Source organism: Rhagoletis pomonella, unplaced genomic scaffold (genome assembly GCF_013731165.1).
Source record: "Rhagoletis pomonella isolate Grant_MI unplaced genomic scaffold, Rhpom_1.0 Rhpom_scaffold_00007, whole genome shotgun sequence".
NCBI lineage: Eukaryota > Metazoa > Arthropoda > Insecta > Diptera > Tephritidae > Rhagoletis > Rhagoletis pomonella.
The window spans coordinates 29,857,658-29,872,228 of record NW_023458561.1 but is presented as its reverse complement, the minus strand read 5'-3'; the positions used below and the strand labels follow the sequence as shown (position 1 = coordinate 29,872,228).

Below are 14,571 nucleotides of genomic sequence, written 5' to 3'. Positions count from 1 at the left end.
GCGAACAGAACTAATATGTTTAGCCACAAAAGCGGTTATTCAAAGCGAAAATATACCACAGCATACCAACGCGGTACACTGAGATTGCCACATAGTTAGCCCGTCTAAGTATTTCTAAAAGGTAAGATTAGAAACGATGGCTGTGTGAAAGATAGACCTATCTCGTCAGCCTATGTGAAAACGCCTTATCTCAGAAAACTTTTCAAAAACGCCCTACTTCAGAATTTTATTGAAAAACATCCTATCTCAGAATTTAGTTGAAGAACATCCTATTTCAGAACTCGGTTCAAAAAACGTTCTATCTCAAGCGAAAATGTGCTTCGACCGAATTCTGAAACAGGGCGTTTTTGAAAAACTTTCTAAGATAAGGCGTTTTCGAACCGGCTGCCGAGGTAGGTCGATCTTCCACGCACCCATCGATATGGGTATTTCCAATCTGGCGTTACATGACGCTCGCTTGAGAAAATGTTAAAAAAAAAATTTTAAATGTTAAAACTTTAAAAAGGTTTTTCTAGAGTTGCATAGCGATTAAATGTCGCCTTATTCAGCTAAAAAATTAATGCTGTTGGTAGTACCGATTTTAAGATATTAGTAAACATACACGCTGGCGTGACGTTACAAAAAACAGAAGTGAATTTTGACTTGTGTTACAAAATTGCAAAACTTTGCGATTTGGGCAAGACTATTTGTATAAAACTTTTTGTAGTAATATTGGAAATGTTTTAGGTTATTTTTACAAGTTTTAAAATTTAGAAATCTTTTCTGCTTTATGTTTAATCAGCTGAATTATCTGACGTGACGTTACCCTGGCGTTACGTTACTAAAATTTCTATTGAAAGTTTTGTTAATATTGTTCTTGAAAGAATTTTTAACGGAAAAAAAAACATGCATTTTAGGTCGAACGCACTTTTTTGACAACAGCGGTTCCATTATTTGCAAATCTTTATCTTAATACGTTTCAACTAAACATGCCACATGATATACAAATCAGAGCGTAAATACGGGTTCAAAATATTACGGCCCTGGCGCCATCTAACGAGACCATTTTTGGCCTACAAATAAGTTAGATATAGGACTTTTAATTTTTTTTACGCGGTAGACTTTTCGCTGGAATCGCCCATATGAAGATGCGATTAAGCTTAAAACAATCCATAGTTTTTTGGTATCCGTTCGAAATTTATACATATGTGCATATGCATCACCACTACTGGCTGTTTGGCGGAGCAAAGTATAAAGACTTTGTTAGCGCTGTTGGTGATTATTCTCCCAATTCGAATTTCATATTCAGCGCATTATTATTACCAATATTACCATTTTCTTAATTTAGTTGACTGCAAAATAAAACAGCAGCCATCTGAGCCATTTATTTTGAAAGTGGCGTAAGTCACCTTTTCAAAAAAATCTAAATTTAGGAGCAAGACTGTGGATTCAAAATAAAAGTAAACTGCCTCAAAATTTCCCTACCACAAATCTTTTTTATTCGTAAGTTGTAAAGCAAAATCTAATTTACGGTTAGTTTAGATGTAACCTAGTATTTATGGTCCGATTTCGTTCATATTTTAGAAAGCTTGCTTTATTTGTTTTTACCAGTAATTTATTTAAATCCTTATACTTCTGTATACAAAATATGTGGGAAAAAATTCTCGACAAATTTGTAGCTAACCTTTTTTACGAAAAAAGCAAAATAAGCTTGCAAATCGCAAAAACCCCCCAAAAACATCAAATCAAAGATGGCGGAATGTTCCCATATGTAATATAGGGGCAAAACTGTGGATCCATGATCTACGTGTCAAGTTGAGGTAAACTGCATAAAATTCTTTTATTTTCTTTTTGAGTCTAAATTTACTGGGCTACATCTATTTATTTACTAGCAATTAAGGATGTTAATTTTTCAGCTTTTTCCGATCCCGGGATTTTTGGGACGTCGTTATCACAATCCCGGGATTCCGGGATTAGTCCCGGGATTTAGATATTCATTACTTTTCAACAACTTAAATCGAAAAAACTGCTTCTATCTCTCCTACCATAAAATAAATATATTTATTATAATAAATAAATGAGTAAAGTAGGTTTTATTTAAAGTGGCGTTTTTATTTTTCTATGACGTTAGGATTTATTTTAAAGGACTTTGTACTTTCAAAGATATGATTAATTCCAAAAATTAATTAAAAATTCAATGTAATGTAAAATAATTTCATTGGTATCAACTGCAAGAGGAAATTTCTTTAAAATTTAAAAAAAAAATTAAGTTTTTTGGGTTTACAAGGACGAATAGGTAATTTTTTAAGCTGATAAAGTTAGAAGTACGAAATTCATTAACATATAATTTTTTCAAAAACAAATATTGCGAAATTTCAAGGATAAAATTTTAAAAGGATATTTTAATTACTTACCAGTCCTTCTGCATCAAAAACTTGAAACTGTTTAAATTCTGTAAGAGTTCCTCTTTAATTTGATACCTATGTATATGTCTTCTCTAAGCACATTTCTCTGAATTTTTTAAATCACTTTTGCATTACTGACGTCAGAGTGAAAAATAAAAACGCAATTTTACTATATTTTTCCCATGGTTTCGCGAATATATTGACATTTGTATTTAAAATTTACTATCGCGGACATTTATAAAAATAGTACCAGTTTGACCAAGCTTTGCCCGCAGTGTATATACGTTTTAAAGTTTTCAAGATTTGGATAGCTTTAAAAAAATACTAAGTAAATTTCTTACTCCATAATTTAGGTGACAACCCCATTCCGAAATACGCTGATTGAAATTAACAAAATAAAAATGTGTATTACATAGAAGAGTGGCAACCCTGATGGAAAATATTTTCTGACCAAAGTTTTTAACAATATCTTTCATTTGATGTCCACATTGCGATGTTTTAGATAAATTGTGTAGAATCGAAAATAAGTGGCAACCTTACATTATTATCCTAAGAGATAATATTTTGTTTATAGGAAAAGCATTGTTTATGAACCTTCTCTGGGTACCCATGAATAGTAATATTTTACCTTTTCTTCTAAACAAAAAATTAAATAAATATGCGATTCAAAATAGTTGGCAACCCTATTAAAAATGTTTTTGAATTATGGATCTTTAAAATGCCTTCCAATTGACATTCATATTATGATGTTTTAATTAATTTTTAACTAATTTCGATTAGGTGGCAACCTTATGCAAGTCTTCTCCGAGATAATGCCTCTACAGGTAACCTTAGAATCCAAAACATTATCTAGTATGTACAAAATCAAAATCGTTAGAGCCGTTTCTGAGAACCCTATTGATATATAAATATACAAGAATTGCTCGTTTAATGTACTCAGATATTAATTCTTAAATCACAAAAAAAAATATAGCCAATACTGGTTAAGAAAAGGAGTTTCTATTATTTCCATCAGTTCAAATTAGAGATGGGCACGGGCCTAAATTTTCAGGCTCGGCCCGGCACGAGTGCAAAATCAACGTTCAAAAACACGCACGAGCCCGCACGTTAAGAATTTTAGTGGACGGTACACGTCCCAGCCCGGAAAAATGTGTACATATTTTTAATTTTGTGCTTATGTACATATGTATATTTACTTGAGCGAATCAATTTTTTACATCAAAGATTTGTATAATATATTTTCTGGGAAGTAGAAAAAGTGGAAAGTATTTTATTTACAGATATGTAAACAAAACTTCTAAGTATCTTATTTTTTCTATCGGTCTCCAAACATTTCTTTTTTGCTTTGCTCTTATCAAAAGAGTTTTAATATGTAATATTTTTTTGTATAAAAACAAAAGCTTATCTAAATTTGTAGTATTAGCAACCCGGGTTTTTCTTGCTTATTCGTGCTTTTATGAAATTTTACTGAACGCCCATGCACGCACGAGCAAAAGCCCGGCCCGTGCCCATCTCTAGTTCAAATTATAAATCCTGAAAATCCCGGGATTATTTGCCAATAATCCCGGGATTTTCGGGACCTTAAAAAGGCCGGGATCCCGGGATTAATATTCCTACTAGCAATACAGTAATATTATATATAACGGAATCCAAAGAGAATCCGTCACCACCTTCAGCGACCCTAGCCCATTGAACGCCGTTAAAGGCAATGTCACCCGATTGGTAAATTTGTACAGATTTCTATATTTTTTATATTAAGCTATTGGTACAAAATGAAAAAATTGGGACGATATTTTTTTTCGTTATTGGGATTAAGAAAAATATTTGCCCCAAATTTCGGGAAAAAGCCCAAATCGTGTGTTTAACGGAGCCCAGTCACCTCCAATTGCAGACGACGAGCTTCAGCTGCCACAAGAGACTCGCCTTACTCTGGCCCAGTTAAGGTCTGGATACTACAGTCGTCTGAACTCGTATTAGTTTAGTCTCGACGCTAACATACCAAATGCATGTCCGGCTTGTGAAGGTTCCTCCACGACACCAACCATCTCTTCACCTGCCCACTTAAACCCACTCACCTTACATCCCTCTCTCTTTGGGCCAATACAGTCAAAACATCGCATTTCCGCATTTAGAAACATAAATAGCTTTTTAAATTAAATTTTATCTTACATATACATACATAAGTATAATTTGTTATATTTTATAAATATCTCTCTTACTTTTAAGTCGCAAGACTGTAACAAATAAATGAATAAATAAATATAAGTCAGTGGGAAATTTAATATATTTTAATGGCACTTGATGGAGTTTTTTTCCTCGATGTCAAAAATAGCTAGCTACAGTAATTTTAAACCTCCCCATCTTCAAAAATTGAGATTTTTTGGGTAACATTAGGGTAAATTAGATTTTGCTTTACAAATTTTGTGGCACCGGAGAACCCAACACTAAAAGAGAAAATTTCCCTACAACATTTTAATGGCGAAAACCGCGACAATGCAAAAATTTTTCGCACTTTTTGCTAATTATTTACAATAAAAAGTATATATATTTTTTAAGTTATGAGATTTAGGGACGAGACTATGGATCCGTGATGTCAAATAGAAGAAAACTGCATCAAATTTTCGCTACTACACATTTTTTTCTTCGTACCAATATGATCTAAATTTACTTGGCTAAAATTTAACTTCTGAATTCCTAAAAAATTTTAATTTTACGTGGAAAAAACCTCAATAATAGTAATAAGCCACGTAAACAGCCAGAAAGCCCTTTTTGCAAATTTGCAGAAATCACTTTCGGAAATAAAGATTGCAAGGTGTAACTGCAACTGAAATTACGCAAATCATTTTCAAGAAATAATTTCAACTTGCTCGTGCTGCACTGGCAATTTTCATTATTAGGTTCAATCCCGTATTCCTCGGACTCGGACTAGTAAAACTGTCAAAAAATAAAAATTCGCTCAGAGCGAGAGAGTAATATAGAAAAGTACGGGATCGCTTTCTAGTAAAAAACTTCAACATAACCTCCAAATTTTGGTTGTAAATTTTTGCATATTTTGTATGTAAACACACTCAGCTCACACATGTAAATAACCAAAAATACTTTCAAATTCATTAGAATCCACTTAAACAAGTAATTAAATACTTTTCAACATGAATTAGCAGAGTGCACTTTTCTTTTGTTTACAATTTGGTTGCCAAACACACTACAGCTCATCGTTTGACACATTTACCAGAATTTACCAGCGAAAAATTCTCGGACTAAAACTGGTAACTTCTGACAGAGAGAGAACCGTATTTACTCTCTTTTTTGTCCTCTCAATAGTCAGAGAACCGAGTACGGGATCGATTTACAGTAAAATCTGACTGATTCTGACTATTTCTGACTAGTCCGGACTCGTACGGGATCGCAACTATTGCTTCAACTGCTGTCAAACCAATCGAGTGTTGCCGTGTGACGCGATTTTTGCCGAATTTCTGTAAGATTATAAAAATGTTGCATCACATTTAAATAAATACTTATAATTATTGTATTCTCCTGATATGAACAATATGAATACTAAAGCATTAAACACTTTGTGGTTGTTTTGTTCGCATTTGAACATTTTTAACAAATTTTTCAGATCAGTAATGTGGTTATGAGAATAAAAATGTCTGGTAACATAGGTGAAAGTGGACTTGTCAGCATTCACCCTGTAAACAGACAAAAATTAGTATCGGAAAGTTTGATTTTCAGAAATAAAAACTGCTTTCGGAAGCCACTTTACATGCAAGGAATAACCACTCCTGCAAACTCGTTTGAAAATTCTTGAATTTGACATACTTTAGAAAAGGACTTGCACTTGCCACGTCTAAAGGTGCTGTTAAACGTGGCAATGCAAGTACTTTTTCTACGCGGTTTGCGAATTTCAAAGTCTACTTTCCCGTGTAAACATCCAGAAAGTCCATTTTTCAGATTTGCAGAAATCACTTTCGGAAATAGAAATTGCAACGTGTAACTGTAACTGAAATTATGCAAATCCCTTTCGATAAATAATTTCAACTTGCTCGTGCTGCACTAGCAATTTCAATTTTTGCTGCAAGTGTTGTCAAACCAATCAAGTGTTGTCGTGTGACGCGTTTTTTGACGAATTTGTATAAAATTATAAAAATGTTTAATAAAATATGAAAAATACGTGTAATTAATTTATTCTACTGATATGGAGTATTTAAGTATTAATGTATTATATACATATTTCGTGACTGTTTTGTGCAAACTTTAGCAGGTTTAGCAAATTTTTCACGTCATTAATTTTGTTATAAGCTTAAAATTGTCTGGTAACATAGTTGAAAGTGGGCTTGTCTGCATTAACCGTGTAAACAGACAAAGAGTAGTATCGGAAAGTTTGATTTTCAAAAATAAAAAGTGCTTTCATGCAAGGTGTAACTGCTCCTGCAATCATTTTGGAAAATTCTTGAGTTTGGCAGACTTCAGAAAATGACTTGCATTTGCAACGTCTCACAGCTACTTAACAGCCACACAAAAAATGACATACTTTCCGCAAAATTACTGTGGTCAGCGTAGCTGGAGTTGGACGTACGAGGGCCATTTTGTGATGAAAAAATGGCATCGACGTCGTCGTCAACAACCATGATAATGCCGATTATAAATAGTGAATCCATTTAAAACTTTCGTCGTGTATTTGACAAGTTCGAACCCTACATGGACGATTCCAAGATACGAAGATATGTAGCTGCTATATTTCAATATAGGTATGTACAAGCTAAGCAGAACAATATCGATATCGGAAAAATCGATGTTGAAGATCCTACTCCCAATTGAATAGAATATTAGACCTGCCTCTCAACTTACCTAATTGTGTTATTTCCATCTTGTATATTTACTGAGGATTAAAACGGCATGCCGGTCGACTCAAGCGGTTTGTCAAACTTAAGAGCTAAGTAAATAAATCACACAAGCTGCTGATTAAAAGCTGTGACAGACGGCAAAGCTTACCCTGAAGGAAAGATTGGTCCAATTGCTCGAAAAATATAGTCGTAGGTATAGTAGCTTTGTAACTAGACCAAAGATAGTCCAAAAATTTAAAGCAATTAATGTAAAACAGATGAATTGTACTAAAAGTGGTCCGAATGTAATGCATAAGGTACGAGTTTTGTTCTAAAATTGGTTACAATGTCATGCAGTAGCGGACAACGGGTATAATTAACGATTTGCTGATATGTAGGCACTTACTCAACGAATTTTCATGTGCGCGCTGGCATGTAGAGAGAGTGTCCGCTCAAAAAATCTGAGAACCCGGTTCGAATCGCAGCTGGCGGAAGTTTTATTTTTGTTTTTTTTCCCCCAAAATTGGTTACAATGTAATGCAGAAACGGACAATTGGTCCGAGCCGAGGACATTCAATGTTAAATGTAAATAGAATTTTACATGTTCTTGGACCAAACTTTGGACTAGTTACAATCACTTGCAGTCTAGTTTGTAGTGTGCTCTAAGTCTATTCCGAGATCCTACAGGGTATGCATATAATCTGGCACACATATGCACATAATAATTTTCACCTAACAGACGGCAGTTATGTGGATAAACGAGCCGCAAGGTAGTGGGCTCCAGTCCCACCGCCAATTGAATTTTCATTTATTTCGTTTTCATTCTTTTTTTTATAAGTTATATAGTTTTTTACGTTGCTTTCAGTTAGTTGTTGTTGACTTTTTATTAAAATTCAACTCTAAAAATTTAAATTAACTAATAGTAAAATAAAAAATGTTATATAAAATAAAGCAAATGAAAACAAAATAAAGTAAAATTAAATATATAGATCAAATAAAATAAAAAAAATATAAAATAAGTACCGAGGATCGAACCTGGCAGCAACAGGCTTGTAGCCCGCAACTCTTAACACTCGGCTACCGCGGACGCGGAACTCGCGCGCTTTGTTTGCTTACTTTTACAGAAGACAAAAGCTGGCCGTTTTTACCAGTGTTGTCAACGAAAACTGCTCGGATAGCGAGTTAATTCCCAAAAATTTCGTGCAGTTGTTCGGCTGCTTATGCGCATTTTAAAGAGGAAAATGCATGAGTCAAGGCAAATAAAGGCTGTTTATGCAAATAATCGAGCCCGTTTGTCAACCGTATAAACCTACTTTAGTATTTTCCCATACAGTTTTTTGTAGATCAAAAATAAATTTCAACTTAAATATCGATATTGCGGGTAAAGTATCGATGTCTTCGATATAACGACCTTGGAATATCGAATTAAAAAATCGATTATCATGCCATGAAATATCGATATTCAGAATAATCGATACGATATCGAACATTCTACTCCAAAGTGGAAAGGCTGGGAAAAAGATGCGCAGCCAGCCAATTGACGCCTACCGGTCGCCAAGCTGGCTTGCGCTTACTACACTATTGTTTATTTGCATGTTTGCTAACCATATAGGCTCTACGCTATCAGGCGACAAATACATATGGCAACTGTGCCACGTAGTTTAAATAATTTGATTGCCCTTCGGTATGCTGTGAAATTAGTGAGGTTTATACATATGCGCTTTGTTTAAATATATTAAATGTTTCAATATACCTAAGACAAATTATCGAACAAAACGTACACTTGTTAAAAATTGGCCTCCTCAGGTGACTCACTTGCAAAACACATGTACATTATCCGATAGGTAAACCAAAAATTATATTACAAAACAATTAAATCAATTACACTCTACTACCGGTAATCTGTTTATATTTATCTATTTTACATTGAAAATATATAAGTACATACAATTTTGCAATGAAAAATTCACTTACGGTCCTCCATCGTTCCTTGCTGCTATTGTTAATGCACTCTAGTTTGCTATAACTTTTTCACTTTTCGGAGCAATTAAAATTTAATGACCAGTAGCAATCAGTTCAATAAAAATACACTTGGCCCAATGAATATGATTTATTATTTTCTGTAGTTCTTTGTGGACAAGAAAATAACACTCTTTCACAAAAATCTGCTACTTTTCAACAATGAACGAGTAAAACTAATCGCTATATTCGACATTCGTTGCAATTATATTTGTAGCGAGTTACATAAACAGCTGAAACAGATTACCCCATATTAAAAATTCTATACCTATTGTGGCACACAGGGTGTACATCAAATGTTGACGAATTTTGTTTAAATATGTTTTTAAATGTTTTTCGTTGCCATATTTATTATTACTTAAACCATTAGTACCCTGGTCCGTTTTGCTCCGGGCCACTGAGCTGCCTAGAGAGACCCGCGATACTCTGGCACAATTGCGCTCTGGATACTGTAACAAATTCAACTCCTACTTATATAGACTAAATCCCGACGTAACCAACGAATGTCCTGCATGTGAAGGGTTCCGCACAACACCAACCACCTATGGTCCGATCCCGCCGAAACAGCGCGTTCTTTGTGCCTATCTTGTGTTGAAATTGTTGACAACGATTGTGGGTTTTAGGACGGGTAGGCTGAGAAAACGGCCTTGTCGGGTATTTTTCGGGTTGATCTGGTATCGAAGAACAAAACATCGTGAGATCGCCTAGAACCAAGTATCGGGACAACGGCACACTATCACAATCATCAAGAAAAAACAAGCCGCATGCGCTCGTGATATGCAGAGACAACTCCCAAACCTGTTAGAACACAACCATTCGCATGGCAACTGAGTGTCTGCTCATGTTATTGGAAATACATCTACACAGCGAGGCTGAAATGCTCCCTGCTAATTTGCAAACTACTTTCGTCGAAATAATTCCTGTTGAGCTATAATAGAGCAAACTATCTTTTCGTGGTTACTTTTGTTGTGGCGGCGAACATAAACCCGACTAGATCGGGGACATAGCCATTAGTTGAGTGGGGTTTAGGTTGCTTGCGAAGAGATGTCTCGAGTCGCCAGGCGTCTCTCCGCATGCCGGGCAATCGTTGCGCACATCTGCATCCAGGTTTTTCGGGTACGAGTTTAATCTGCTTAAGAGCGAAGTTGGGCTATTGGGTCCGAATAGAGATGGGTAACTCAGCACTGAGCGGAGCTATTGAGCTGACTCTCAGCAGTGTGGTGCACGCTCAGACTCACAACTAAAAAAAAACATGTCTCAGTAACTTATGAAAATAAAGACGAAAAATTTGCAAAAAATTTAATAGTTGTGTGTGTCATCAGCTCGACAGCGCATACCAATTATATTCCTCTTAACAGCTCTACAGTGCAAACCAGCTCGACTCTAGGCTGTGTTGCCTGACAGCAGAATGTCATAGCTCAATTGTGCCACCTCACTTAGCTGACTCATTAAAATGAGCTTGAGTCGTTGAGTTAACTTGCTAAAATTCAATGAGTTACCTAGCCGTAGGACTCCCGAGTCTTCCACGTCTGGTGGTTGTGATCCCAAAACGGCATTCACAGGTCGAGAGTCAGTGTAGGTATGCACTGTCTGTCGGGTCCAGAGGTTATGCTTTATGAACATCTGAACTTCGTCCGTCCGTTCGTATAGACGCCTTCTAACGTGCCGTGGCGAGGGCCGCAAGTGTCTGTTCGGGTACCCAATTCGGTAACACCCTACTAAGAATTGCTTGCAGACCATTATGTTATGCTCCCTAACGGGGAGCATTTGAGCCTCGTTATATAGATGATGTTGTGGCGACATCAGAATGCATCCGGTTGCTGTCCGGAGTGCCGTGTTTTGGCACGTCTGTAGCTTTTTCCACTGCGTCCTACTAATCTCCGGCCACCACACAGGTGCTGCGTAGTTTAGAACCGGCCGACCAATTGCCTTGTATGTTGCCAGCCAGTTGTCTTTGTCCCAGGTGCTGCCGGCTAGCGATTTGAGGGCCTCGTTGTGGCTCTGTATTTTATTGACAATTGCGGGTTTGCGCGCCGATAAGGAGAGCAGACTATCGAGAGTTGCTCTGAGAAATTTCGGATTATTCACCATCGAAATTTATATGCCATCGACGTGAATTCCCAGCTGTAATTTGACCTCATTCGTGCAGGTGGTAAACAAGGTTGCCGCGGTCTTTGTAGAGAAGAGGGTTAGCCTCCTCGTAGTGAAGAACCGAGATAGCTCGGAGATTTTGAGAGAGCTTTGAAATGTAATAGTTAAACAATAGCGGGAAAAGGACACCACTCTGTGCATAGGCGTAGCCAGGTAGGGGCAGGGGGGTGCTCGAGCCCCCCCCCTAACTTTCAAATTTTCCTTATATATAAATAAAATAGTACCCTGAAATGCCAGCTTAATAGGGTCGAGCCCCCCCTAAATTTCATTCTGGCTACGCCGATGACTCTGTGTACCTCCCCTTCAATTTTCCTTGGCTTGCTTGTTTTGTCTCTAAAAGTTACTGACGAATGTGGACCACTAAGATAATTCCCCGACCACCGTTCGAGTCCCTGTGTGAGAAAGCCTCAATATCTTTTAGTAGGTTGGAGTGACTAACGGTTTCAAACACCTTTGACAAATCCAACGCTACTAGGACTGTTCTCTCACAGTGGCGGTTACGGTTTAGGCCACGAGCTATCTGAGTATTTATGGCGTTAACTGCTGTTGTTGTGCTATGCACTTTACAGAACCCTCGCTGGGGTAAGGTTATTTGTGTAATGCGGGAGTAGCAAGGTCTATACTATCATCGCTACCTGCTAAATGCCGGATTCCCCGGTTTGAGCAGTAGGACCGGTCACTCTATTTTTCATAGACAGGTTGAGGGCCCTGGTAAGGTCCAGGACCCAATTTTTTCAACATCAACATGCATATTCCGTCGGGTCCTATGGCTTAGTAGGCTTTCGCCTTCCCAATGGCTAGTTGAACCTCATCGCTGGTGAAAGCAAGAGACGCGCTTGCTGTTGGCGGTTTGTGAGGTCGGGACACACTCGACGTTGTCGGCGAAAGTAGCTACGCATCGCTGCGGGTACGACGGAGCGCGGGCGCCGAAAGAGATTTCGACTCTGTTGTCACGCTTCGTCGGGTTGGACCACGGTTGATCGAAGCTTGCTCACACCAGAGGTGAAGTTGCAAGTCTTCATATGCTCTCCGCACTTCTTCGGCTTATGTACGTTCACGTTATGGATAATCGGGCGGGAATCTTCACATACGATATCTATTACTTGTCACGTAAAAACACATTTCTTTCATTATGGCATACGAATGCCATAATGAACGTACTCTTTATTCCATTCAGCTTACAGGACTGACGTATCACGTAATTCTCTTTCGTATGATTTTCGATCCGTGAACGGATGTTACGGTCTGACACCGAGCAGATTGTCGGAGGAACTGGGAGTTGTTGGGGCCGGCGTGTGGGTGATGGTGCGATTATGTCTGTGGTGGTGGTGTTAACGGTGGTAGACCGCCAAAATATCAGCCCCCGTCGTTCCGGTACGTAGAACCGGCTGTCGTGGGCATGAGAAAAGAACATTAATTTTATTTGGCACAGTCTAATAGACATATCGCTGGATTAGAATGCAAAGTTGCTAAGTCCATTTTTTAATTGTACAGGAGAAAAAACCTTCTTATTGAAATTTATTTCGCAAATCTTTGAAATCAAGTTTAACAACCCTATTCTCGCAACACTGACAAAATTCATCGTATGACTATTGCCACAATTACTGCGTCTAAAACCCAATTATAAACATTGTTTCTCCATTGTCGCGTACTCAGTAGGTCATAACAATAACACTGACAATTGTCACCATACGAGAGCTTAAAATAAATTTGCAGCATAGTATTAGGCGCAGTAGTACAGGCAATAGTCAGCCGCTGAGTTTTGTCATTGGCGTGGGAATGGGGCTGTAAGGCAAAGCAAACCTCCATACGAATAAGGATTCGATTTTTATTAAAAGATTTCGCATTATTTTGGTTTTATCGGATTTTCGGTGCCTCTTTTTGACTTTGCCTTTCATTGAATATGAACGAGAAAAAAAATACCTCAATCCTTTTCGAAGCGATGCATTTTTAATATCCCTTGCCTTATATATAAAAATATAAGTTGTCATAAAAGTTGACTTAACAACTTTTCACCCTAAGCTAGCGATATGCTGATTTTATTTCCGTTGATTCAAATGTTTTCAGTGTTTCAAACACTACAGTCATCATTTCCTATTCAATTTTCATCTAATTTATCAGATCAATTTTATTATGCATACATACATATAAAATAAAAAGAGAAAATAAATCTAGTATACTTTAGAGTTTCTTTTTGTTTTAATTATGTATATGTTAAATCGCTGTATATGTGTTTTGTTTTTTATTTTCAATTATTTTTTTTCGCTTTGTTACCTATTTTTATTTAGTTAATTTTATCTGGAATATAGGAAAATATATGTATATGTTTATTTATAAATTATTTGTATAATATACACATGCAAGTATGTATGTATGTTTAATATACACATGTTTATGTAATTAAATTTCGTGTTGCTTTATTTTTTATGCAAACTGCATTCTGCAATTTAACTTATAGAGAATCAATTATTTTCTTTATGTGTATATACTTATAAAAAATTACATCAGGTTGTACCGTTAAAACTTATTTCATCTCAACTTCTTTACTCCAGTGATGTTAGATATTAAAAAGGAGGGAGGTAAAAAAAACCAAAGTCACTGCAACAGAAACGATAATTACAAAATAAATAAAAAAATAATATAAAATATATACACCCCGCTTCACTTAAACAGCCAGTTGCTATTCTAGTGAATCAAAATAATAAAACATTTTTCGTGTAATCTGATAAAAGCGGAATAAAAACCAAAGTAATCAAGGTATTTTCTTCATTTTCGCCACTTTTATTAGAAATACGATGCCCAAAAATTAAGAATATTGAAGAAAAAAAGTGTCTGTTGAACTGACTCGGGGTGTATGCATATCAATAAAAATTAAAACAACACAAGCTGAAATCGGTTTTACGTATTTTTTTGTTTTATTTTAACTATATTTTCGGTTTTTATTTATATTCAATGAATAATATAAATCATATTTAATTGCGTTAAGGAGCTCAACGTCTACATACGTATGTATTTGTATTCTGTATGGTATTTGTGTTTGCATAAATTTTATAAAAATCGTTGTTACTCCTTAACTTAGTTAAGTTTTAAATGTTTTGCAAAAAATTATAATAGTTTTATATAATTGTGTAAATTGCGTTAGAAAAAATAATAATTATTTATATTAAATCGCACAAAAATTTAAAACTATAAGC

General features: G+C 36.1%; 1 protein-coding gene across 6 annotated transcripts in view; it reads right to left on the bottom strand.

Moving 5' to 3' along the window:
- LOC118742553 (tumor protein D52) overlaps positions 1 to 9,408 on the bottom strand; it is a 32,289-nt gene extending 22,881 nt beyond the window's left edge. For 4 of the 6 annotated variants that reach the window (XM_036474710.1, XM_036474705.1, XM_036474708.1 and 1 more), the window contains exon 1: positions 9,182 to 9,408. In XM_036474710.1, the coding sequence (XP_036330603.1) occupies positions 9,182 to 9,191 (10 nt within the window). In that variant the 5' untranslated portion in view covers positions 9,192 to 9,408. The remainder of the gene's footprint in view (positions 1 to 9,181) is intronic. The other 2 variants (XM_036474707.1, XM_036474709.1) reach the window with 1 other exon arrangement.
- Positions 9,409 to 14,571: the final 5,163 nt, after the last annotated feature.